At 50.4% G+C, this 27,347-nt stretch overlaps 1 protein-coding gene across 2 annotated transcripts in view; it reads right to left on the reverse strand.

Moving 5' to 3' along the window:
- ALPK3 (alpha kinase 3) overlaps positions 1–27,347 on the reverse strand; it is a 1,258,466-nt gene that overhangs the window by 1,080,531 nt on the left and 150,588 nt on the right. The window contains exon 2 of one of the 2 annotated variants that reach the window (XM_086959429.1): positions 26,427–26,465. The exons of the other annotated variant lie outside the window; for it this stretch is intronic. Coding sequence (XP_086815555.1) covers positions 26,427–26,465 — 39 coding nt within the window. The remainder of the gene's footprint in view (positions 1–26,426; positions 26,466–27,347) is intronic. 2 annotated transcript variants of the gene reach the window in all.

Below are 27,347 nucleotides of genomic sequence, written 5' to 3' on the forward strand. Positions count from 1 at the left end.
AACACAAGGACTCAGTATTTAGCACACAGAAACCTGCATGTTTTACCTTTTAAACCGACATTTGGCACATTTGACCTGCCAAAATTTGGCTGGGGAATATAATGGGTTGTGATAATTACCACACATCTCAGAATGTTTAACCCGTTTCTGCAGGAATAGGAATTTAACCAACATGTATAGTCAGGGCCCATGAAATGGTAAATGTTCCTTTTTTGGGTTGCGCCTGTTAGACAGCATATAAACTGTCTGTTTCAAGGCATATTGTTAGCTTGCAGAGGGGCTAGGGCCTTCCTATTTGTTGGCTTTATTGCCACTCTTATTTACATGCTTCTTATTCATTAGCGTCTGTGGGCTTTTCTTCCTCTTCCTGTGTTTGTCCGTTACCTGGAGCATGGCTGTATTATTTGAGTCCTGCAGTTACCGTAAGCTTAGAGCCCTCACATTCCTAGCCATTGATTGGCCTTATTGCCACCCTCATTGTTTTTGCTTCTTACTGGTTAATGTGTGTGGGCTTTCCTTTCTTTTCTTGAGCTTATTCCAACCCTGAAGCATGGCTGCATTACTTATGTCCTTCCACTTTCTCTTCAAGTGCTAAGTTTTTCTTTTTGTTTTATCAATCAATGAAGTTGCATGTGTTTTCCAGCTGTTTCTTTCATGTACTTGATCCTTTCATTCATCAAGTAGGATTTTGGCATGGCATGGCATGGTATGGTATGGCATGGTATGGTATGGTTTGGCATGGTATGTAGGGGCTGTGGGTATCAGTTCTTGATTAATCAAGGACCTGGCATGACGAAGGGCATTGTTGAGTGATTCTAATTTCAGATCTCTATCACAAACTTGTCGACTAAAAGCAGAGAGATATAAAGGGCAGGCGCTATACCCGGTTGCTATTTTTTGAAAAGTAGGTCCCAGTCAATGGCAACTTTAACGTTTTTCTTACTAGAAATTACAATGATCTGTGGGTGTCTCAGGATTCAGCTTTACATCCTTTTCCTTTTAACATATGTGTGTAATAAGGTCAATAGGGTCCTCGCAAAGGGACACACATTAACCTTGGTTTGATCTGTTCCTGAGGCGGGCAGTATGCCCAAGTACACACGTGGGATAGCGTTTTCAATTGGGATAAGAGGGGGAATGCTGGATGGTAAGAATCTTGTGGATTCCTGCTGAATCTGGAAGCTTAAGTCACAGAAATGCAAGAAAAGTGTTCAATGGTAGGCAAAGTTTGAGGTTTGCAGGTCATTGTGGGTAAAAACTGTTGACATACCACCCAGAACTCCAGTGGGTGTCTACGTTTCAGAAAAGTCTGAGTTTGGTAGGTTTCCATGAATGGCTGTCGATCCTCAGCCAAAATAAGGTACTAAATCCACTGCCAAATCAAATCCTGTTTGCCACAAAAAATATTTATGTCTCCACATTGTATTTTGAGCCCTTTCCTACTACGGCCAATAGGCCTACTCACGCATTCTTATCGGAAGCATTGGAGGAATAGTGGGTGGTAGGAATTGTGTAGCTCCCTGCAGATTCTAGAACTTTCCATCACAGGAATGTGATGAAAATAGGTATTTTTTTTGTCAAAGTTTGAAATTTGCAAGTGCTTCTGGGTAAGAAAATCTGGTGAAAGTCACAAAAGTCACTCCACCCTGGATGTCCCCAGGTGTCTAGTTAAAAAAATGTACAGGTTTACTAGGTTTCCCAAGTTAACATCTGCATAGGGCTCAAAATCCACGGCTAGACACAACACAAAAAAGTCCGTTTTCTGTGAAAAATGTTATGTGTCCATATTGTGTTATGGGCCCTTTCCTGTCCCAGACACTAGGCCTACCTACCATTTTTATCGGGACAAGTGGGAATACAGAATAGTAGAACATTTGTTATAACCAATTGTATTTATCTGCATTCGTGCCGCTCAAATGTAAGCCAGTGTGTAAGATATTTAGGAAAATGCCCTATGGATCACATGCTATAATGGGTACCCACAAATTTGGAGATGGACAAATAACCACTGCTCTTAAACTCTGTATCTCATGTCTATTTCATAAATACATAGGTTTCATTGATACCCATTTTTCAATCTTTTCATTTTACTATATGAATTGCTCTATACCTGGTACACAGTGAAAAACCATTGTAATTTGCAGTTCAGTTGTTGACTTTGGGTACTTAGGGTTCTTGACAAACATACAAATCCTATATATCCCTGCAACCAGAAGGGTCTAGCAGACAGAATGTTGTATTGCTTTTGGAAATCGGCCATTGCGACAAGAAGTTTCATATGAAAACACTGTCTCAAATGGCTGTTTTTTTCTACATCTTTTTAATATTTTTTTATTTCAACAGTTAATTTCTTTGGAAAAACCTGGAGGGATCTACACAAATGACCCATAGCTGAACTTAGAATTGTGTCTACTTTTTTGTCAATTGCTTTCCGGGATCACTAATGGGTTTCACACTAATTTCCTCCACCAACTGAAAGTAGGCTTAAAGCACAAAAATTAGGAAAAATAGGTTATCTCTTTGAAAAATGCCAAAACAAAATAGGTTTTTTCATTCAGCACTGTATGTTCCTGAACGCGAGATTAATGGTGACCTTAGAACAGCAGTCCTTTTGTTGATGCCATTTTTAGGGGGGACATTTTTTTTTTGCAGAGTACTCTGTTTCTATTCCCCCCACCCCCTCACCCAAAAAAAAAACATTTTAGCAATATTTCAGCTATTTTCTCAGTCCCCTCCAGTGGTTTCATTAAACTCTGGGTACCTTTGGAATTCCCGGAAGTTCACTCAATCAATCAACCAGGCGTTTGTTAAGCGCTACTACTATCCCGTGTGGGTCTAAAGGCGCTAGGGGTGGGAGGGATGCAGGTTCCAGTCCATCAAGGAGGGGGTCTGTCGAAGTGCCAGGTTTTGAGGTTTCTTGTGAAGATGGGAAACAATGTTGTCTGGCTGAGGTGGAGCGGAAGGTAGTTCCAGGCCTTGGCTGCGAGGAAGGAGAAGGAGCGCCCTCCAGACCTGGATTTTCTGGTGGGGTGGGACCGCGGCGTAGGAGAGCTGAGCTGATCGTAGGGTCCTTTGGGGTGCGTGGAATTTGAGTCAGCTGTTCAGGTATGCTGGTCCGGTGTCGTGGAGGGCCTTGTGTGCGTGAGTGAGTATTTTGAAGGTGACTCTAGCCTCTATGGAGTGTGCACAGGTGTTGGGAGATGTGGCAGTGTCTTGGCAGGTTTAGGACTAGTCTTGCGGCGGCATTCTTGATGTTCTGTAGCTTGTGGATGAGGTATGTGTTTATTCCGGCGTAGAGTGTGCTGCCGTAGTCGAGTCGGCTGGTGACCAGGGTGTGAGTGACGGTCTTTCTGTGTTCGAGGGGGATCCATTTGACAGTTTTGCTTAGGAGGCGGAGGGTGTGGAAGCCGGAGGACTAGTCAGAGTTGATCTGGTGGTCCATTTTGAGCTCGGAGTCCAGGATGATTCCTAGGTTGCGTGCGTGGTCCGTGGGGGTAGGCAGGTTTCGGATGGGGGGCACCAGGTGTCGTTCCAGGCGTCGGGGTTTGGGCCCATGATGAGTACTTCTCTCTTGTTGGTATTTAGTTGTAGGCAGCTGTTTTTCATCCATTTGGCGACGGCTTCCATGCGTTCTTGAAAGTTGTGTCTGGCGATGTTGGGTTTGTTGGATAGGGAGAGGATGAGTGGGCTGTTGCCTGGGTATGACACAATGTTGAGTCCCTAGGTTCTAACGTTGGGGGTAAGCGGAGCCATCTAGCCGTTGAAGAGCGTGGGGCTGAGGGAGGACCCCTGAGGGACTCCGCAAGTGGTTGGTGTAGGGTCTGATTGGAAAGGGGGAAGTCTGGCCCGCTGCATTCTGCCGGAGAGGAAGGAACAGATCCAGTCAAGGGCCTTGTTCTGGATCTCTGCATCGTGGAGTCGGCATATTTGGGTGCAGTGGGAGATTTTGTTGAACGCTGCTGAGAGGCCGAGGGGGATGAGGGCTACTGTTTCTCATTTGTCCAGTAGGGTGCGGATGTCGTCTGTTGCGGCGAGAATGGCGGTTTCCGTACTGTGTTTTTTTCTGAAGCCGGAATGAAAGGAGTTGAGGATGTTGTGCTATTCGATTAATGTGGCGAGTTGGCTGTTGATGGCTTTCTCAATGACTTTCGTCGGGAATGCGAGCAGGGAGATGGGTCTGTAGTTTTTTAGGTCGGTGGGGTCCGCCAAGGGTTTCTTAATGAGTGGTTTGACCTCTGCGTGTTTCCAGTCATCGGGGAACGAGGCGGTCACCAGGGAACGGTTGATGGTGTGGCGGAGCAAGGGTGCTATGAAGTCGGTGGCTCTGTTGAAGATGTGGTGGGGGCAGGGGTCCGTGGGGGCCTCGGAGCGGATTGGCTTCATTGTCTTCAGTGCTTCTTCGGTGTTGAGGGCTGTCCAGTTGTCAATCGCTGGCTTCAGGGTGTCGGGTGGTTGGTGGGTGTTCAGTGTGTTGGTTGTCTTCATCGAAGTTGTCGTAGATGCTCTTGATTTTGTGGTGAAAGAAGGTTCTGAATTTGTCGCAGAGGTCTTGTGAGGGAGGGATGTCAGTAGACTCGCTGGTGGGTTGGGCGAACTCCTTGATGATGTAGAAAAGTTCTTTGCCGTTCTGTGCGTGTGTGGAGATTCTGTCTTCAATCGATTTTTTCCTCGTTATTCTGATGAGTTGGCGGAGGGCGTTGGTGGCGGCTCTCAAGTTGTTGAGGGCTTCTGTGGATTTGGTGTTCCTCCAGGCCTTTTCGAGGCAGCGGCAGGTGCGTCTGGACTCTCGAAATTTAGTGGCAAACCATCTGGCTTTCTTGGCGTGGGTGTTATTTTTCTTGAGGGGGGCTATGGTGTTGGCGTTGTCAGAAATCCACCTGTGCAGGGTTCGTGCTGCGGTGTTGGGGTCGTCGTTTTCTGCGATGGTTGGGGTGGAGTTGCTGAGTGAGGTTGGGGATAAAAAGGACGCAAATTTAGCGTGTATACCTTACGTGGAACTTTTTTTAGACCTAAGCATGACTTACCCCAAATAGCCAAAACAGGGTTTCACATTCTAGGGGAAAAAGATTTAAAAGCAATGAGTTTAATAAATATTCCAGAGGCCGTGAAGACTGCCCCCGTCAAGTGGCACCAAAAGCAGTGCCCACCAGATGTTTGCTAGAGAGGGGCAGGGATAGACTTCGCCTGTGCCGTTGGCACTCGGGTCAACCTGGTTAGGTGGCTGTCCCTTTGGCGGATTTCTCACACATGGGACCACCTCCTCAGTTACAGCTGGAAAGGACATTACCAGCGGGGGCTGCAGGGGCCTTCTTCGGAATTAAACCCAGATTGGGGTGTTTGGTACAGATCACATTACACAAGGACCTGAATTTGGGCTCTGGGTTAGGCTTTTGCTCCTGCGTTTTCCCCTGAAAAGATACAAGACTCAAGCGTTGTTCCCCCACGTCCCGAAATATCCCCATGTCCTATGGAAAAAAACTAGATCAGCGATAATTGGCCCGGACATATTATTCCATTATATTATCCAATGAACACTGAGCTGTGAGCCTAGACACAACTGGAGTGGGGGACTACACAAACTCCTCACTTCTCTAAGGGGTAAAACTCCTGAAAACCTCATGCCATTACCAGTTGATGGCAGAAAGGAAAGCACACACTTGCTCACATTTCCTCAGCACTAACTCACACTGCACTTGTCTACACACAGGACTACACCACGGACAACTTTGGAATTGACTACCTGGCTCTTCCTGGCTGTGTCTACTAGACACATCCTGATGCAGAAACTAAAGCCCAAATAGACTAGGGTACCGCCTGATCCAGGGGAACAATACCAACCCCTGCTTGTGGACTCCGTGGAACCCGGGACCCTACCAAACCCTATTCATACCCAACTAAAAAGAATATTTGTTGTCATTGCAGACACCAAAGCGATTCTTCAACAAGATAGTGGGACAGCGTCCATGAGCCTGGGCCTACTCAGGTTGGCCTCACAAATTGGCAGACAGAGTGAAGGAGGTCAAAACCTCGGTGAGGTACTGAGACCTGAAAGCCAAAAACGGACATGCCAGTGTGGCAGAACTTACGGATAGAGTGGACACACCAGATGGCAGAACTGACGGATAGAGTGCAGGTCCTTCAGAGCAGAGCTGAAGATGTGAAGGGTTGCAACAGACAAAATAATATCTGGGTGGTGGCACTCCCTGAAGGCTAGGAGGATGACATGGTGATATATCTCAAACACTGGCTCTGCATGGAGGGCGCACCAAATAACTTGTCTCCTTTTATTGCTTTTGAGCGCACATTCAAGTTACCGCTGCGCCCACTTGGTTGGTGCTTAGGTTAGTCAACCACAGAGACAGGGACCTAATCCTGCAGAGGGCATGGATGGAGGGCCCCTTCATGGTAGCCAATAACAAAGTGTCAGTGTTCCTGGCCTTCACCGCCGCTGTAGAGGCCGATAGGACCTCCTTACTAGATGTCAAGAAGGACCTCCGTGACAAAGAACTGCTGTACTCTCTGATGTTAACTACAAAATTCAAGATCATATTGGATGACACAATGCAGTTATGCAAAGAACCCGGTGTCGCCTGCGAATGGCTAGATGCCTAAAAAACTGAATTGTCACTCCTGTGGAGCCTCCCATGGCAGTTCACTGAAGAGACCATCCCTGTGACAGCATGAGCAGGATTGGACCGTGCCCTACAGGCAGTGGCAGAGATCGAGAGGACACAAAAGTTGGGCTTGAAGACTGGTAGCCCATCCGAAAGCAAATCCATATTGTTAGGGTTGGAGGCATCCTAGGTAGATGGTACTGACCTGCCCATGGTGACCTTATGATCAGCAGTTGATGTGAGTTGATACACGCCCCCACCAACACACTGGTATGTCAGGGTTTGGGAGAGATTTGGAATGGGGACCTTTCCCGGAGGACCATGGAAGGTTCAGAGGGGGCGACTGCTTTGGAGAAAATATATAAACGTAGCTTTGAATCTTTCTTCTATGGTGCAGGACTTCTATCACCATGGAGACTGACTATGAGCTGGGCTGAGCGCCTGGAGAGTGCAGATGGGCAGGGCCGGAGCAACACTAGCTTTGTCACTATATCGCAGCCTACCGCTCTCAGATAGACCCCTACCAGGAGACTGGAGAAGACGTTCTGAAGACGATGGTTACCAACTAGCTTTTTTTAATTCATTTGTATTGAGAAGTTGCACAGTGCAGGACATTAAAAATTGACATAGATGGAAATTGTGTGTAATTAAGGAACATGTAGCATCCCGCAGTTAGTAATATAATTTAGAAAAGCCGTTTAGCACCTTGGCCGCTAGAGGGTTTTCCCGTCCGGTGCTAATTTAGTGAAAACCCCATTATACATGACGAGTTATCCTTGTCATCAGCACAGCTCAGCCAGTGCATCATGACGAGTTACCCTTGTCATTAGCATTGAAGAGGTTAATGAACCTGTGCTAAGTGGCAGGAATCCTAACACAATTATTGTGTGATAAAATATACAGTTTGATATTGGCTAGCAATCATACAATGTACTATATATGAGAGTGAACCACCAAAAGAAAACATAATAATCATTAACTGTGGTGGCAGAAAGCACTAAGGGGTGTGAAAAACCCATGGAGGTCTGGCAAAATTAAAGATAAAAAAGGTTTTAGGTACTTGAGTCTTCAAGAATGGTCAACCACCTCCCCTAGATGGGGATCATTCTGGGGGGAATGAACTGGGGACCAGGAGTCGTAGAGCACTCGTCCGTGGATGGTCGCCCTTCATCGAAAACCAAGCAGTCCCAGCACACCTGGAGATTCATGATGTCTACCAACTTTAAGTTTGGGGTTTTTAATGTTATTTTTTGCAGGGATTGCTCTATTTACTGGGGAGGAGGGGCTGAACACAGGGGGGGACCTAGGTGGGCCAAGGGGGATACACATACATTAGGGCCTGATGAATGAACAACACACCACTTTAAAATTCTTGTCTTGAACTATCCAAGGGATAGGCTCGGCCTCCAAAGGTCCTAGCATGCACAGGTACCTGAAGAGACGAGGGATACAGTAGGCAATGCTTCAAGAGACCCACATCACGTGGGAAGAAATCAACCTCATATGCTGCAGGTTGCGAGGTTAACTATTTCCCATCACATACTCCAAGTTTTCCCCGGCGGGACATCATTCAAACCCATCCACAAGTCCATAGATAAATTGGGGCGAGACATAACTCTGGGAAGTATCTATGCCCAACCCAAAATCAGGTGGCCTTTTTCCATTCACCCTCGGCCTCCCTGGCAGCCTTAGTGACAGATGATCGCCTTTTAGGTGGAGAATCAATTGATGTAATACTTGACTGATCCACTCCTGCACAACAGGCTGCACCCACCTTCAGGGACTGGTTGAGACACTGGGATCTAGTAGATGTTTGGAGGACACAACATGGGGACACCCAAGACTATTCATACTACTCATATATTTACCAACTACACACTAGGAAAAACAAGTTTGTTTGCTTGCACAGACTTAGCCAACACGTGATAAGCACCAACTATCTTGGGCATAATCTTTCAGCTCACAGCCCCCTACTGCGGGGCTTTTAGCCTATATGGGAGCGCCAACTGATCTCCTTATTGCAGCTTAACTACCTGGCCATTTAGGATACCTGCTTTCGCAACTCTTTGAGGGACACAATCACAGGGTACTTTGATCAGAATCAGGGCTTGGCATCCTCGGGTTTGGTCGAATGTGAGGAGTTTTGTGGTGGTTCGTGGTTATTGCCTGGGTCAATCGTTTGGAGTACAGAAAATACTGTATAGGGAACTTCAGACCCTGGATAACAGATTACATGAGCTGGATAATACCGTGGGTGTTGATGTGACGGGCAGGACAGGGTCTCGGAGGTCAAGGAGCGACATAAAGCCACTTTAGTGCGCCTATGCTACCATGATTATAAGAGCTATATTGAGAGAGCGCATGACGATGAAGGCTACTAGATTGACTTACTTGGCCCAAATCTAAGGGTGGGGCCCTTAACTTATATCAGAACAGGCGATTGTGGGTCATTTTAACTCCCAGAAGCCATTAATGCCGCATTTTGGGAATATTACGAACTGCTCTATAAATGCCGGGAGTCACACCCACCCAGGAATCAGATGGCTTTCCTGAATAGACTGCAGCTGAGGGAACATCCCCCGAAGGCGAGAGAGGAATTGGGAGAGCCAATGGCACAGCAGGAGATATGGTGTGCTATTAAAGAAATGGGAACAGGTAAAACCCGGGGACTCGATGGCCTTTCCCCACAGTTTTACTCCCTGTTTACGCAGGTAGTAGCCCCGAAGCTGGAATCACTTTATGCTGACTCTCTGCGACTGGGGGTGATCCCCAGACACCATCCGAGATGCACTAGTGGTCCTTTCTCTCTAAGACTAAAATCCAGGTGCCCCGGCCTTTGGAGTTCCGACTCCTTTCCATGCCGATCCGAGGTTCCAGTGCATGAATACTATGCCTGGCTGCTAGCTTTATTCTGTGACTGCCTTGCTGCTAATTTTATCGTACTTGCTGCTATTTAGGGAAACCTGGGGAAATCAGTTATTTTAATCCCGTTGTGTTTTTATAATCACTCGCACTCTACTTGCTTTTTAAACTGTAGTTTGTTCTTCACTTACCTGTGTGCTACCTTCACTGCCTGTGCCCTGTTCCACCGCGGGTTCTCCCGTTTGAGTGGAGGGCACGTCGGCAGAGAGCTGGTCCCGTTCTCATTGGCCGGTGCTGGTCAGGTGGGGCGCCAGACTCGTGACCGGATACATTTAATGGGGATGATTAGAATCCTCCGGTTGATCCGAGGTTCCAGTGCATGAATACTATGCCTGGCTGCTAGCTTTATTCTGTGACTGCCTTGCTGCTAATTTTATCGTACTTGCTGCTATTTAGGGAAACCTGGGGAGATCAGTTCTTTTAAACCAGTTGTGTTTTTATAATCACTTGCACTCTACTTGTTTTTAAAACTGTAGTTTGTTCTTCACTTACCTGTGTGCTACCTTCACTGCCTGTGCCCCGTTCCACCGCGGGCTCTCCCGTTTGAGTGGAGGGCACGTCGGCAGAGAGCTGGTCCCGTTCTCATTGGCCGGTGCTGGTCAGGTGGGGCGCCAGACTCATGACCAGATACATTTAACCGGGATGAATATCTCCACGTACAGCGGACGTGCACAGTGGTCGTGCGCCGAAGTTTGCGCCAAAGTTAAGCCCGTCTGCGCTGAGGACGGGCTGCAGGACGGGCTGCGCAGAGAAGATATTGCTACATTGGCGGCTAGCCAGGTAACTTAGTCCTATGCCTATAATGATATTATAGCACTAAAGCCCACCTTTCTACCCTGCCATTATAGTTTTACCCCGGAGGCCTTTCTTTGCTCACCTTTATGCTACAGTTACACTGTTCATATAGAGCCCTCTCTTCCTGATCCCTCTAAAAGGCAGACTTCAGCTAAAACCTTTACTACGCCTACCGCTTATACGGAAGGGGGCTATCTTATCAACGCCAGATCATTGATTAAAAACAATATCGCGTTCCACGATTTCGTTACAGCCAGGAACCCTTCGTGGGCTTTTGTTACTGAAACCTGGGCGTCTGAAGCCTCTGGCCCTGACCTTCTGAATGCTATCCCCGAGGGCTATGCGTTAGCCAGACTGGATAGAGTGGGTCACAGGGGCGGAGGTTTGGCAATCTTATATAGTTTCATCCATTTGCCGTATTAAAACTCTCTCTGCTCCTTCAGATCTCTTTCAGGCTGTTCACTTTTTCATATCCTGCTCTCCCTCAGTATCCTTTACTGGTCTTCTCATTTACAGACCTCCTGGTCCTAGATCCAGTTTCAGTCATAATTTACTCAAAATCCTAGAACCCTATTTTGGCAAACCCCACCTTACGGCTAAGGGGGACCTAAATTTCCATCTAGATGACCTTGGCTCTAATGATAGTCTTTCCTTGGTGGACCCCCTGGCTGCATGTGGCCTTCGCCAGCTGGTAATTAGTCCCACCCATCTGGCTGGTCATATTCTGGACGGGGTGTTTTCCAACGACCCTAGACTCTTTACGGGTCCTCCTATTCCCCTGGTCTGGTCTGACCATTTTGCAGTCCCCCTGAAACTTAAATCTTCCCTCTCCCTCACTGCCCCTCGGCCTCACCAACAAAGAACTTAGGCGGAATTATAGGGGTATCACGAATGACTCTCTTGCCCCCCTCATGGCAGAAGTCACTATCCCTTCTGTGAAAGATGCCAGTGATGCCGCACTGGAACTTTCCAACTCTATTTCCAGAGCAGTAGATCTTTTAGCCCCTGCCTCTTATTGCTATTCAGCGAGGCGGAAACCTTCAGCCCCCTGGTTTATAGAGACTCTTAGGCTCTTAAGGCAGAGTTGCAGGAAACAGGAGAGACTATGGCGAAACACTTGGGATCCTACAGATAGAGAAAAACATAAGTCCTTGCTTGGAGATTATAAGGCTAGGGTCATTAAAGAAAATTAGGCCTATTTCTCTAAGCTAACTACGTCCCTTACCTCTTCTAGGGAACTATTTAAGATTGTTGATTCACTGTGCTCTCTACAAATTCCTGATCCCATCATAGGTTCCCAAGAGCTGTGTGACAAGATCTCGCAGTTTTTCCACACTAAAATCGCCGATATCTATTCTACTCTTGAAGTTCAGAGAGATCAAATGAGTTCTCATCCTGTCCCTGCTCAGCCGGCTTTAGAGTGCTGGGCAAAGGATCCCTCCAAGAATCTGACTAACTTCCCTCCCCTTACTCTCGATCAACTTGACTCGCTTTTGAATAGAACTAAATCAGGATCTCCACTAGACCCTTGCCCTTTGAGGGTCCTGAAAGAGTGTAGGGATACTCTGCTGCCCCCTCTTCTGTAGGTGATGAATCGTGCCATGACTGAGGGCCTGTTTCAGCAGCCTGGAAAAAGGCTATAGTCAAGCCTCTACTTAAAAAGCCGACTCTGGATCCGGAAACCCTCAAAAAAATTTCGACCAATATCTCTACTGCCTGCCCCAGCAAAAATGCTTGAATCCCATCTTAATCAGCATTTGACTACCTTCCTTGATGCGTCTGGGTTCCTGGCTCAATCTCAGCATGGGTTCCGGAAATTTCACAGCACCGAGTCAGCTCTTACGGTAGTGGTAGACAACATCCGATCAAAGGTCGACCGAGACCAGACTACTTTTCTGGTCCTGCTCGATCTGACTGCAGCCTTTGATACCCTATCTCCTTCGACTTTAACAGCTCATCTGATGGAGATGGGGGTGGAGGGCCTAGCATTGAGCCTTCTGACCTCCTTCCTTAACCAGAGAGAGCAGAGGGTCAAGCTAGGAGAGTACCTCTCCCCTGCCACACCTGTGCAATGTGGGGTCCCACAGGGGTCGGCCTTGATTCCGACCCTTTTTAACATCTATGTGGCCCCACTTGCCAGGCTAGTAAGATCGCATGGGATGGAGGTGGTGTCATACGCCGATGACACCCAGTGTCCTTCTCCCACTAGGTGAGTACCTCTGCGTTCAGCTTCAGGAACTGCATTCAAGCAGTCTGAGTGGATGATCTTAAACGCACTGAAGCTGAACGGAGAGAAAACCGAGGTCCTGATCTTTGGTAAGGATCAAGACACATGGTCAAGCGACTGGTGGCCCCCTTCTCTTGGAGCCCGTCCTCTGCCTTCGAAATCCGCCCGAAATCTGGGCGTGATTATCGACACCTCGCTTGCCATGACACAGCAGGTCAATAGAACTGTGTCCACCTGCTGGGGAGTTATTTAGATTCTCAGAAAAATCTCCCATTACCTCTTCCCCCCAAGCCCGCAAACAGACTGTGGTTGCTTTAGTTGCATCAGAGTTGGATTACTGCAACGCGCTTTATGCAGACATCAATAAAGACCTTATCCAACGTCTTCAGACCATCCAGAACGCGGCTGCTAGATTTGTCCTGGATGTCCCTAACATCTCCTCAGCCACTCTTGCCAGGAGGAGTCTGCATTGGCTCCTGATCCAGGCCAGGATCTCTTTTAAAATCTTGTGCCTGGTTTTCAGCGCTCTGTCTGGCGGCTGTGCTGAAGCTATAAGTTCCCTTCTGGTTCCTTACACCCCCAGTAGAAACTTACGCTCCGCTAGCAAGAACCTTCTATCCATCCCTCAGACAAACAGAGTCAGATGGGGTGGAAGGGCCTTTTTCTCTGTGGCCCCTAAACTATGGAATGCCCTCCCCTCCGAGCTAAAAACACAATCTTCCATGGCACTTTTTAAGAAATCCTTAAAGACGTGGCTCTTCATCGAGGCCTACCCATAGACACGCTCTCGGACCTAGGATTATGTTTTTGGGTAGGCGCCTTGACGCCCGATGGGCTAAGTTGCGCTATATAAGTTTATTTTCATTCATTCATTCATTCTGAAGATAAACTTCAAAATTCTTAGTAAAATTCTAGTTTTTCGGCTGCTTCCACCTATGCCCACGTTAATACATAATGACCAGAACGGCTTTAAACTGGCCCCCAAAGCCTGTCTTAATTTTAGAATCAAACAATTTTATTCAGCAGGCACGTAGCAGTGAACACAGCTGAGCTGCCTACATCCACAGGCCGGCAGAGCAGAGTCAAATTGCACAGAACACAGTAACACAGCCATAGGGTCTACAACCCGGAGGGCGACCCGGCGAAGGTGGGCTAACAGCCAGGCGGTGAGTTCATGTAGGGAGGCGAGGCTGCTTTTTGTCAAAACCAGAAAAGAAAACAACCCGAAGGAAACCGAACCCTCCCGCCCCCCCAGTACCCAACCAACTCTAACTCCCCCCCCCCCCATCCCCTCCCACCCTCTCCGCATCAGCATAGTTCAGAAAACCCTCCGAATCCCAGGGTCAGAGTCCCCGTTGCTGTCCTAAGACGACCTAGCAGCCATCATGCCATCATGCCACAGCCCCGGGCGGCTCCAAGGGAATAAGTTGTAAAATCTGGAGGAACTTGGGGCACGTGACCTCCCGCAGGTCCCGGGACAACAGGTGTATGAAGGGTGCCCAAAGTTTAGCATATGTGTCCCCTTTACCATCCACACACAGGGAAAGCCTCTCCATCCCCAGAAGCAGCCATAAGCGCCTAATCCAGTCCCTGGGGTCAGGGGCGTCCAGTGAGCGCCACTTCGAAAGGATCACCAGGCGCGCCGCCAGAAGCGCCAGCGCAATCTGTCTACCTCGAGGGGAGCGCAAGGGAAACGCCTTAGGGTGAGGGAGGCCCAGTAGTACATATTCCGGAGCCCTGGGAAAGACGATACCGAAAGCATTGTCTATGTCATCTAAAACTGCTTGCCAGTAGCGCACCAGCTTGGGACAGTGCCAGAGCAAATGGGAAAGAGTGCCTGTAGCGCCGCAGCCCCTCCAGCAAAGCTTCGAGCACTTGGGGTCCCACCCATGGAGCCTCGCCGGTGTGTGGTACCAATAAGTTACGATTTTGAAGGCCGCTTCCGCTCCCGCCACGTTCGCCGCTGTGTGGTGCGCGCGATAGAAAATTTTACCCCATTCCTTACTCGTTAGGGGGCGGCCCAACTCCGTCTCCCATCGAACCTGTGCCTTGGAGCGCTGCGGGTGGTGGCGTTTCATAATGAAGGCGTACAGCTCGGAGATAAGCTTGCGATCGTCTTTCTTGAAGGCCACCCAGCGTTCCAGAGGTGTCCTTGGACGAGACATGTCCGCGATGTTGTCAGGAAGCGTCACCCAATGCGCCACCTGCGAGTAGTGGAAGGCGTCAGCCACGGTCAGCTCAAAGTACTCCCGGCGCAGCGTGGTGAACGGTATCAGCCCCTCCGGCTGAAAGAGGTGACCCACTCTCTTACAGCCCAGTTCCCTCCAACGCTGGAAGACCGGCGAGTCGCACCCGGGGGGGAAGTCCGGGTTGTCAACGATAGGCGTCAGTGGGGATGGAAAAGTGGTCCAGCCACGCCTGAGAGCTAGACGATCCCACACCGCCAGGGTCGGGGAGGTCACCGGGGAGGAGTAAAGGCCCCAGGATCTGTGTTTGCGTGGGAGCCATAGCTCGCGCCAGATGTTGCGCCCGGCCACAGTCTGGTCCATGAAGAGCCAGTGCTTGCTGGACAGCGGCCTATTCCATTCCAGAATGAAACGTAGGCACGCTGCCTGGTAGTACGCCTCCACGCACGGGAAGTTAAGGCCGCCGTCATCGCGCGGCGCCATGAGGCGGTCAATAGCGATGCGAGGGCGCTTATGGTTCCACAAAAAGGTGGTCAGCAACCGCTGGAGCTTTCGTAGAGTTCCCGTGGGGGGGCGCAGAGGCAGCATCTGGAAGAGATAGAGGATGCGGGGAAGGATCGTCATTTTGATCGCCGCGAGGCGGCCAAACCAGGCCAGCTGCAGCCGGGACCAGTCCGAGACAGACTTAGCCGTTTGGTCAATGAGGAGCCTGTAGTTGAGAGCAACCGTCTGCGCGAGCGTGGGCGCCAGCTGGATCCCGAGGTACGGGATGGCCGAGTGGACCCATTGGAACGCGAAATCGGCATCGAGGTCCCGGACCTCCTCTTCCGGCACCGAGAGGTTCAGGATTTGGGACTTCGAGAAATTGACCTTGAAGCCGGCCACCAGGCCGAAGTCTTCTAGCTCCCGGGAGAGATGTCTCAGTGAGGAGCGCGGGTGCGTGAGGGATAGGATGACATCATCCGCATAGAGGCTCACCTTGTGCTCCTCTGCCCCAAAGCGCACCCCCTGTACGTCCGCATTGTCCCGGAGGCGTTGCGCAAAAGGCTCCATATAGAGCGCGAATAACAGGGGCGAGAGAGGGCACCCCTGCCTCGTCCCCCGGGTGATCGGAAAGCAATCAGACCGACAGCCATTCACTCGAACAGCGGCTTGGGGGGAAGCGTAAAGGCAGCGGACCCAGCTAACAAACGAGTCCCCCAGCCCGAACTTACGCAGGACCGCAAACATGTACGACCAGTCAACACGGTCGAAAGCCTTCTCGGCGTCGATGGAGAGGAAGCATGCCTGCGTACGCGACCGGCGAACCAGATCCATCAGATGCAGGAGGCGTTTGGTGTTCTCCCCGCCCTGACGCGTCGGCACAAAGCCCACCTGGTCGGGTTCAATGATACCGTCCATAAACGGGCTGAGGCGAGCGGCCAGGATGCCCGAAAATAACTTCATGTCTATATTCAGAAGCGAAATGGGGCGGTAGGAGCCACACTCCTGGGGGTCCTTGCCTGCCTTATGAATAACAGTGACCACGGCCTCGGCCATGGACGGCGTCACGTTCCCGGACTCTCGGAAGGAGTTGAAGAGACGCGTCAGGAAGGGGGCCAGCGCGGGACAAAACTTCTTGTAGAAGGCGGCCGTAAAGCCGTCAGGGCCAGGCGATTTCGCCACCTTCAGGCGCGCAATCGCTGAGATGACCTCCTCAATGCGTATCTCGGCGTCTAGCGACGCAGCCGAGGTCTGCGACAGGGGAGTGATGTCACAAGACTCCAAGTATGCTTGTACTTTGTCTGGGTCCGGGGGGTCAGCAGAGTAGAGAGCTTGGTAGAAGCGCTGGAAGCTGTTCGCCACTTGTGCGTCAGCCACCTGTACCTCCCCATGTTCGTCCTTGACGGAGGACACCATCAATTGTTGCGTTTGCGCCCTCAGACGGTGCGCAAGCATCTTACCCCCTTTGTCGCCACTAAGATAAAATTTATGCCGCAGACGGAGGAGCGCGTATTCAGCCCTGTCCAGGTCAAGGTGTTTCAGCATGCGCCGTTTCGTCTCCAGTTCCCTCCAGACCCTTTGCGCCCCGGTCCGTTTATGTATCGCTTCCAGCCCGTGGACGTCCCTCTCGAGCTCCTCGCGCTTCTCTTTGCGCGCCTTCGCCAACGAGGCCGAAATCGCGATGCATTCCCCCCGCACCACCAGTTTAAGCGCCTCCCAAACCGAGCTAAGCGACATCCCGTCGGTCTCGTTGGTGTCAAAGTAATGCTTGATCGTGTCCTGCAAACGATCCACCACCGAGGCGGCGTTAAGCAGAGAGTCGCGCAGCCGCCAGCTCCCGCGCGCCCGCGTCCCGGCCCCTCCCGACAGCATAACCGAGATAAGCGCATGGTCAGAGAGGGAGCGCGGCGCTATCTCCGCAGAAGAGAGCCGGGAAAGCAGGGAAGAAGAGGCAAGGAAGTGATCCAGGCGCGCATAGGACTTGTGCGCAGCAGAGTAATAGGTGAAATCGCGCTCAGCTGGGTGCAAATGCCGCCACACATCATGGAGCCCCCCTTCTTGCAACCAAAGCAGACCCCCTTTGGAAAGCGCGCCAGACGCGTGAGAGCGCGCCTCAGACCTATCAAGCGCCGGATCCATCACCACATTCAAATCACCACCTACCAGGATCCCGGGATCAGGAGAAGCCAACACATCCGCGAGCGCTGAGGTCAAAAAGGCCTCCTGTTGCACATTTGGGGCATAGATGGAGCCTACCGTGAGTTGGGAGTCCCCCCATTGGATCCTAACCGCCAGAAAGCGCCCTCTAATGTCAACCACCTGGGATAGCACTTTACAATGGGCTTTCGCATTGATCAATATCGCCACCCCCTGTCTCTTTGTGCCACAGGAGGACCATATCTGGGTGGGGAAGCGCCTGTCCTTCATCCGCCTCGTGTCTTTGGCGAGTAGGTGCGTCTCTTGCAGGAGACAGATGTCGCCACCCGACCCCTCCAGCAGGGAGAGGATCGCCGCCCTCTTGACAGGGCTATTGAGACCTCTCACATTCAGGCTAACAACCTTCAAATCCCTCCCCATCTAGCAAGCAAAAGGAGCACTCTGCTGAGAGAAACTAGCGGCTGATGCGGAGAACCCTCCCTCCCCCTCCCTCCCCTCCCCTGACCCACAACCCCCCCAGAACCTTCCAAGTCAAACCCCCCAAAACATACCCACCCCAACAACAACAAACCCCGACATGGACCCCAGGAGCGAACTACCAAGAGGGAACAAGAGTCTGTCAGTGAAGTCCCAAGGGCTGGGGGCATGGACTTACTCCCACCAGCCACCCAGATCCTGATACAGGACAATATACACGGGGAACGTGTCAGTACATTACCCATCAGTGTCCAGTAGGTCGGTCCCTCCACTGCCAGCCAGCCAAGATGCACAGGGGAAGAAGTTCAGCCAAACCATTCAGGGCCCCTCAGGCGAGACCGTCACCTTCGACACCGAGGCCACTGCTGCGTCACGCTCCTGCAGGCTGACGGACAAGTCCGGGCCCACTGGCCTGGACGACCTGCCCACGGTGTGCCATTCCTCGGAGCGGCGGCGAGACCTCGAGGTAGGCGATGGATGCTCAGCGGCCGGGTCGGCCTGCTCCATGCCCAACAGGTCACGGGCCACCTCCACTGAGCGCACCTGAATCAGCTTCCCCTTCCATCGGAAGACTAGCCTGAAGGGGTGCCCCCAGGAGTAGGGGACACCCTGTTCCTTCAGAAAAGCTGTGACCTCCCGGAAGCCCCGTCGCTTGGCCAGGGTGGTGGCCGCCAAGTCCTGGTAGAGCACAGGGCGATGGCCACGAAACAGAAGGGGGTCATGCTCACGGGCTTTCTTCAGGATCTTCTCTTTGAGTTGGAAGTTGTGGACGCACACCAGGATGTCCGGGGGGGGTGCGTTGGAGCCACGAGGCAAGCCGACTCTATGGGCCCTGTCCAGCTGGATCTCGCCGAGCTCCTCGTCCTGTAAGATGTGGCGGAACAAGCCGTCGATGTACTCGCGCAGGTCCGGCCCCTCACCTTTCCAAGGGACCGCACGAATACGAATGTTATTGCGCCTGGATCTGTTCTCCAGATCCTCCGTGTGTGATTGCAGGTCGAGGAATTGAGTGTTAAGGCGGAGGATCTCCTGCTGGAGCCCATGGATGTCCCCCGCCGTGTCCACGTCGTGCTCCTCGAGGGTCGCTACCCTCTCCCCGATGGCGTCGACGTCTCGGCGTACTTCCCGGAGGTCCGAGGCCAGCTGCGTCCGGAGTTCCTGTATGTCCTCCTTGATGGCCGCAAAGAGGTCGCGCATAAAGGCCTTGGTGGCCGGCGCCTCGCCCTCCTCTGGCGCCGCCGCTTTGTCAGGGGCCGTCGACGACCGCAGCGGAGAGCTTTTCAGCGAGGCCTCCTTCAGGGCTTTCTCCCTCTCCTTGTCCTTCTTGGTTCTGTTGGCCGTCATGGTGGCGGCGGACCCCCAGATGCCAAAAGCGCGCCTCCGTGCAGTCGCCGGGCGTGTAGCAGGGTCCGCAGGCGTAGTGCGCCCGGGCAACCGCGCTGTCCAGGGGCCAGCGAGCGTCAAATCCGTTGTCCACGGTAGGGGCTCACCACCCGGAGGCCCTGACCAGGCCGATGGCGCCGGGGGTGAGGGTGGGACTACCGCCCCCACGTGCTGTGTGTGCGCCTTTTCCACCACCGGCCCAGGCAGGAGGGGGGAGGGGATGCCGAATGGCGCCCCGCAGGTCTCTTCTCCCCGGGCAGGGCCCAGGCACACGAGTGTCTCCACAGAGCTAGCACTGTTCCACCAGGTGCAGCACGGTGCACCGCGCTGGGTATCCCCGCCAGGCGACACCACCGCCGGCCCAGGCGGGAGGGGGGGGGATGCTGGTCGGCGTCACGCAGGCCTCTCCTCACCGGCCAGGCCCCAGGCACATCAATGCCTGCTTAGTGCCGCTGCTGTCTCGCCGGGTCCAGCGTTGTGCCCCCTGCTGGGTGTCCTCTTCGGGTGTTCCCCACCGCTAGTCCAGGCGGGAGGGGGGAGGGGATGCTGGACGGCGCCACGTGGGCCTCTCCGCAACGGCCAGGACCCAGGCACGCCAATGACCTCTGAATGCTGCTACGGTCCGGGTCCAGCGCTGTGCCCTCTGCTGGGAGCCTCCTTCGATTGCCTTCCCCCGCTGTCCTAGGCGGGAGGGGGGAGGGGATGCAAGCCGGTGCCACGCAGGCCTTCTCACTCTGGCCGCTCTCACCTCGTCGGGTCCGCCCCACCAGCTGCAGCGCGGAGCATCTCGGCGGGTGTCACCAGTGGCCTCCGGCGAACCTCCGTTGCGATGGGACGCCACAGCAATGGCGGCCCGCGCGATGTGGCACTAGTGCAGGCCGCCGAGCCGGGACCCACAGTGAGCAGCGCGCCGGCCGCGCGCACCACGGTCGCTAGGCGCCGCGCCGGCTCCACCGCCACCCAGCGCCGCGTCCGCCTCTCCGGGGCTGGAGCGCCAGGAACCGCACCCGCGGCTACCGGACCGTCACTGAGGCTGCCGGTGACACTTTGGAGACGGCAGCGAGGTCCCCTGCAGGGCTAGTTTAACGCTTTGCAGAAGCGGCAGCGGAGGGACCGAGAAAGACGTCCTACGCTGCCGCCATCTTGGCCACGCCCCCCTGTCTTAATTTTAGAAGGTTATTTCACATCCTTTACCATACCGAGGTACAATCTCACCCGTGGGCTGTGCTGATGTCGGTGGACGTAGAAAAGGCCTTCAACGTTGTGCGTGGCAATTTTTTGCTAGAGGTCTTGCAGCGGATCGGCCTGGGAGAGAGCTGGGTACATTGGATAAAACTGCTTTATACTGATCAGACTGAACGGGTTAAAACAATCATGGTTGTCTCTATGCAGTACAACGTATGCCAAGGCACTAGACAAGGGTGCCTCCTGTCCCCCTTTTTATTTGCACTGGCCATTGAACCCCTGGCTGAACTCTTTCGCAGGGAAGGCGTGGGCATGGGCCTACTTGCCGAGGGACGGAAACACCTAATATCCCAATATGCCAACAATCTTCTACTTTACCTAGCCGACGCAATGGAGGGCTTGGCAACTGCGCAATGCCTCGTGTGGGAGTTTGACGTGGTCTCGGTACTTTGAGTCAATACCACCATGACAAACATGTTTTCTGTGTCGCTGGAGATCCAGCTACCCCCTGATCTCCCACTGGACCTGACATGGACCCCTTCCTCCTTTTGGTACCTGGTATATAGGTGTACCACTTATTGGTGGATCCATGAGAGGGCTACCTGGGAAACGCCCTTCTGTCCCTTCGAGTCAGTGTTCCCTTGTGACGCTCTCTCTAGCTGCCAATTATGGCCCGGATCTCTGAATCCAAGAGGATCATGTTGCCGCGATTACTCGACTTCTTCATTAACCTTCCGGTTGGGGTGCCAGCCACTTGGTTTTTACAACTGAAAGCTCTATTGTGGGAGCTGACCAGTCATGGGATGGGGGCCACAAGAGGATATTATTGGAGATGCTCCGACGTCCACTGGACAAAGGAGACTGCGAGCCACTGATTTTGAATTATGCTTTCTGGCTGTGCATCTCCAGTGAATTACTCTACGGCTTGACGGAGCCCACCAGGAGGAGCTGGGCCCGGTGGGGTTATCCACTCATTTGGGGTTTGTTGACTAAGCTACTTTGCCTGATTGTGGTGATCCCAAGACTGGGAGTGTTGCTGGCAGTGGAACTAAGAGTGTTGGAAGCTGTGCATATGGAAGACAGCAGGAACACCCCTCTACACCCTGGCACTGCCCCTGGTGTGTCTCCCACATGGTGAACCCATCTTCTACTTAATAGGGGGGCAGTTGACAGCCTGGACAGATGCTGGGTTGGTGACCGCTACCAGCAGGGCGCAATACTCCAATTAGAAGACCTGGTATCCAGCTAAGATTTACCCCTGGGGCAGTTCCTCATGTATGAAACTTACGGTTTGCACTTTCAGAGAATTGTAGGAAGGGAGCAGCGAGGAACAAGCGACACACACAGTACTCCAATTATTAGTATCCTTAGGCTCCACACAAAACTTGGTTGTGTGGTTTTATAGATCTCTATCTGAAATATTTTGTAAACATTTGCTCACTGTACGCCTGCGGTGGGGAGATATATTGGAAAGGAAAATTACAGATTCAGAGAGGCACGTGATACTTGCGTACCCCTAAAAAGTCTCCAGGAACACAAGACTGAAATACACCCAGTTTAACTACACGCTCATGACATATTTGACACCACACAGAATCCATGTGGTTTATAGTGATGAACATTATAGCTGCCCTAGATGTAAGCACTTAAACGCAGACTTTGTCCATATGAGTTGGAGCTGCATGCTGGAATCGCATGCAGAAGCGGGCGGGTCTCGGTCACCCATACGCACCTGAAATCCCACTGGGTATGCTGACAGCATTTCCACATGGCGGCGACTGGTCGGACCTCCAAGGTTGGGAGGAGGCTGGCCTGCAGATGGTGGGGGACTTATACATTGATGGGGTGCTCGTGCCGTACCACACCTTGCAGGAGCAATATGGCCTCCTGAGAGGTGGCTACCTTTTGCATGCGGCCGTGGTACGCGTGATCCAGGCGCACTGGGGGGAAGGGCTGCTCGAACCCCCAACATCGCCAGCATGCCAATACACGATGATGGCTGCAGGGACGATCAAGGCGGTCACATGTCTGCACTCTAGACTACTTGAGGCTAACTTGCAGCCCCTGACGCGCCTAAAAACCCAATGGGAGACAGACCTGCAGAGAGAGATCCCGGACACGACGTGGGCTCAATTGGTTCAGAGAGCCAGGAAAAGCACCAGAAACGCCCGCTTCCAATTAATACACCTATACATACTCCATAGGGCCTACCTCACCCCGCATAAAATATCACAATACTTTGGCGCGGTGGACGCAGCGTGCCCCAGATGTGCGCTTTTAGGCGCGGACTTACTGCACATGCTAAGCGGCTGTCCACACCTGCAAGACTTCTGGAGGGAGGTGGGCGACACCTTGAATGAAGTCACGGACAGAGACCTGCAACATGACAGTGCGACTACACTCTTACATTGGTTCCCACACACACGCAAAAATAAACTGACGAGCAAATTCATAGACATGGGCCTACTTATTGCGAAGAGGGAACTCACCAGGGGATGGAAGTCAAAGACGGCGCCGACGCACCGGAAATGGCTGACTGAATTTCAGAAGTGGGCAGCGGCAGAGAGCACAATCAGATACCAACTAGCACGACGGGGGTCATACGAGAGAGCTCAGGAAATGGCACTGGCGTGGGAAATCCTAGCCCAAGCGCTCAGGGACAGTGCAGTGGAGAGCGAGGAGGAAGAGGACACAGTAGACTCTGGGGTCCAGGGGGAGGCGGCGCCGATCCTTGCGCCTTCCATGGACACACACACTCAATGATTTACTCCATCTTCCGCAGCTTACCCACATACTTTAGTACACTACTACCGGACGCAGGCACTGGACACCACAGAACACCGGAGGGGAGGGGGGAGGGTAGAGCGAAGGGGGAGGGAGGTATAGCACCCCAATGATACCGAGATTAGAAATACACATTGACCGGTTGCTGGAGGGGGGGGACCTGTTGGGGGGGGGGGGAAGTTAAAAGCAGATGGCGGTTGACCACTGGACATGCCTACACTGAGTAATGAAAAGAATGCACTGACTACGATGAACGCCACCCGGCCTCAGGGATGCGGGTTATAAGGCTGTGTATACTACTCAGAAGTAATGAGAGACACTGGGGTCCTGCGCAAACATAATTGCAAACGCGTTGTAATGATCATATTGGAATCTGCAATAAAAACTGTTTTACAAAAGAAAAAATGAGTTGGAGCTGCACGGGGCTGTGCCCCTTTTGAGACATAGTAGTAGGTACCCTAAACTCCATATTTGGGTTGTTTCATGTCTCCCTCCCAAGGGGTTTGCTTGCTGGGATTATTACCGAGATCACCCAAACGCTAGGTGGGCTCAAGATTCCTAGATCTGGCCCTGGTATTAGCCAAGAGGCAGATAGCGATGGCCTGTAAATAAATGGCAAACCCAGTGGTGGGGACCCGGACTAGAGATGTTATTCAATGGGCCAGAAACGAGGAGAGGGCACTGCACAGGGATGAAGCCCGGGGGTACGGAGATGCCCAATATCGGGGCTGTTGGCGGAGGTACTGATGGCTTGGGAACATTCACACGACGAATAGAGGGAGATCCTAATGGGCTGGAGGAGCCTGCTAAGGGGGATGGAGCCGATCTTCCAGGAGACACAATTGAGAGGGTGACAATACATCGAACACGGGAGGAAATAGAGCTACTAACACCTTCTCTAGCACAAATTACAAAACAGACCCCACTGGCTTTCCCCTCACCTCTGGGGCCACGGCTACTCGGTCCTGTTACAGAGGTGCTCTTCTGTGGATCATGAAGAGGTTATTAAACCACCACCACCACCACCCACACCCTCCCGCCTTCCAACAACCTTCACTTCCCCTGAACTAACAGAACTGAGCGATCCCTATATAAGTGTGATTGTTTTAGTTCCATTGGTATTCTGTGCATATCAGATGCTTCGATCATTTGTGTATTGTTATCTGTGGCTTTGAATCATGGTTTAAATAGAGGCTTAACCTGAGCCTTAGCTGTAATTGACACACTGTGTTCCCTGAGGCCACAACTTTGCTTGGTAGATGATTACCGTTGCCAGCATGTAACAGTGTTTTGACCTCCGGGTAATGTAGTATAAATGCCAATAGATATGATGGATTCAACCCACATCTAATAGTGGCTGGGGGTGAGTGTCTGAAAAGTTTCAGCGCTCCGTACATTATCTCCTTGTGTTTGCTTTGTTCGCCCTGAGTTGGCAGGGTATGCCAAAACATGCATCACTTGCTCACTTTGTCACTGGATTCACGCTAGCCTGGCTCATGAGGGGTGTTACACTAAAACCGTCCCATGATGCTTGTTTCCCAACCAGAGAAGACTAGGCTTGGCAGTTTGGGCTGGATTGTTCCCATGAGGAGCAGGGTCATTACTGATTTGCATATGGCTGGGTCTGAACTGGGGTGGCAAATTGAGTTTAAGAATGATGATGGATTCAACTCAGATCTAATAGTGACTGGGGGTGAGTGTCTGAAAAGTTTCAGCGCTCCATCCATCCTCTCCTTGTTTTTGCTTTATAAATGCCAATAAACATATATATATATTTTTTGTGTCACTTGTTATCCTCAAAAAATATGGTAGTGTGAAATGGATTTTTGAAAGATTAGTAAAAAAAACTTTAAAAAATGTTGAAATACGATTATAATTAGGCAGCCTAGACTAAAAGTGACCACAACTCAAAAACCTAGTATTCATTAAGTAAGCTCCTGAACAGAAAAACATAACCTCCACAATATTATGACCGCTGTGGAACAACCATTTACATTTTATTTAGTACACAGCCATCAACATTCGTGATATATCCGTAATTGTAAAATAACTGTACGAAGCATGCTTTTCAAAGTACTTCAAAAGAGAGGTATCCTTTGCTGCAGGTTCCAACAAAGCATCCTAGCAACCGATGGCAAAAATCTTAAGTGGTGAAGATTTTGTGCCATTACGCAAGCAAGACTGCTGACTGCCGATCTCTGCAGGTCAATAAGTATGACACATTTTCTATTTACAGTTTGTGACAAGTTCAGACTGAAACTCCGCTTGCATCACTGCTGTGAGCTAGGCACGTCTGAGCGCAAAAGAGTAAAAATATCCCCAGGGTTTTCATATCTACATATGCAACACAACATCGTGACCACAAGTTTCCACCCATGGCCTATCATGTAACATTGCCTAGAAGCCAGTACACACTGTGCAATTCTAGAAATATAACAGCAATGTTCCAATCTTGGTGCCCACTGCACAGCAGAAGTCGTTAATTCCTACTTTTGCAATGTCATTTTCAGCTGAGTTTGTTGTTGACTAAGTTAGTTTACCAACTACCGCTCAATGATGGAAAACCCTTTGTTTTACCAATATTGGTATGTTTGTATAGCTCAAGTTAAAACATTTTTGACATACTCAGGTGGAGTAAATATCCGCCCTCGAAAAGAGAAATATTGCTTGTACCATACACTCTACCACTATGCTTCTCGAGGCTCACGTCAGGGGTCGGAAGCTATATATATATATATATATATATATATATATATACATACATATATATATATATATATATATATATATATATATATATATATATATATATATATATAGTAGACACCTTTAAAGGTGAGAACAGACTTTTACATGTCTTAAATATTTGAGTTCCCGCAGAAACTGGCAATTCAGCAGTCTTTTGGCAAATAATGAAGTCATTCAACCCATAAAAGAAGAAGAATGTGGTGGTATGCTGCTCGAAATAACAGAGACAGTATGTAAGCTCTCTATCCTGGTAGGCTCCTTCCAACATCGCTATTCAATGCCAAACCATTCATTCAGTGTTTTCAAGACAGGTTTTAGATGCAATTGATTATATGAACACAAACTAAATAGTGCTTTCAACAAAACAAAAAGCTCAAAGCACTGAATGTTAGTAAAATGAATTCAGACACATTCCTATAAAAGGGTGTCTGACAAAAGAAATAGTGGATGAAATGTAGGATTTACCTTCCAGACTGGTAGTGTGCTAATCTGTTGCTTGGCATACTAAAGTAAGCAAAAATAGGCAAATAAACAAATAGGTAAAAAACACTGGGAACATAAGCAGTAGTGAACAGTTATGTGATAAATGAATTAGGAAAGACATTGTGCCAATCAGAATTCTTATTTGAAATGATGAGCCTGGCTCATGCTATGAGTATAATGGGTCAAAATTTAAAGCATACAAAATTACACCAGCCAAACATAAAATCATTAATATCGAACAAAATAAAAACATCTTCTGATCCTAATTCTCAATATGAAAATAATTAATTAAAAGAAACACTCTAAAAGCATTCAAAACTAGAAGTTACCTGGTATTTTAAATACAAAATTAAACATTTCGAATTAAAGTTGCTATTTAACACACAAATCTTAAATCCAGATTAATTACGAACACAAATTTAGAAAAAACACGGTAGTGGCAGAGATAAGTGGTGAGGTAAACATTTGCTTGCGGATAGGCACAAAAATGAACATAGCAATGTGCATATTTTTATTGATTCTGGCTCAAATTTGTTCTCGGAGCTGGTCACACATATATAGGTTTTTTACTGCTCATCTAATTGTATGTGTATGTGCACTGAAATGCAAGAATTTTATCTGGCAATCTTCTCTAAGAACAGCTGCGTGCTACATAGTGTACAAGCCTGCAAAAGCAGTGGTGACGGTCTAATTTTTGACGGTAGATGCTGGCCAATAATAGGTGCAGGTTCAATGTTTTATTCCGCCCGCAGAACCATCGGAATTTGGCCAGAACTCCGCATTACAATAGTAACACGGAGTTCCGGCCAAATTACGGCAATTACATTTTTTCCCATGAGGCTTCACAAATGTGAAAAAGATTTGGCTTCTCCTAGCACAATTCTCAAGTACGGACGGTCGCGA

Source organism: Lissotriton vulgaris, chromosome 2_2 (genome assembly GCF_964263255.1).
Source record: "Lissotriton vulgaris chromosome 2_2, aLisVul1.2, whole genome shotgun sequence".
Taxonomy (NCBI): domain Eukaryota; kingdom Metazoa; phylum Chordata; class Amphibia; order Caudata; family Salamandridae; genus Lissotriton; species Lissotriton vulgaris.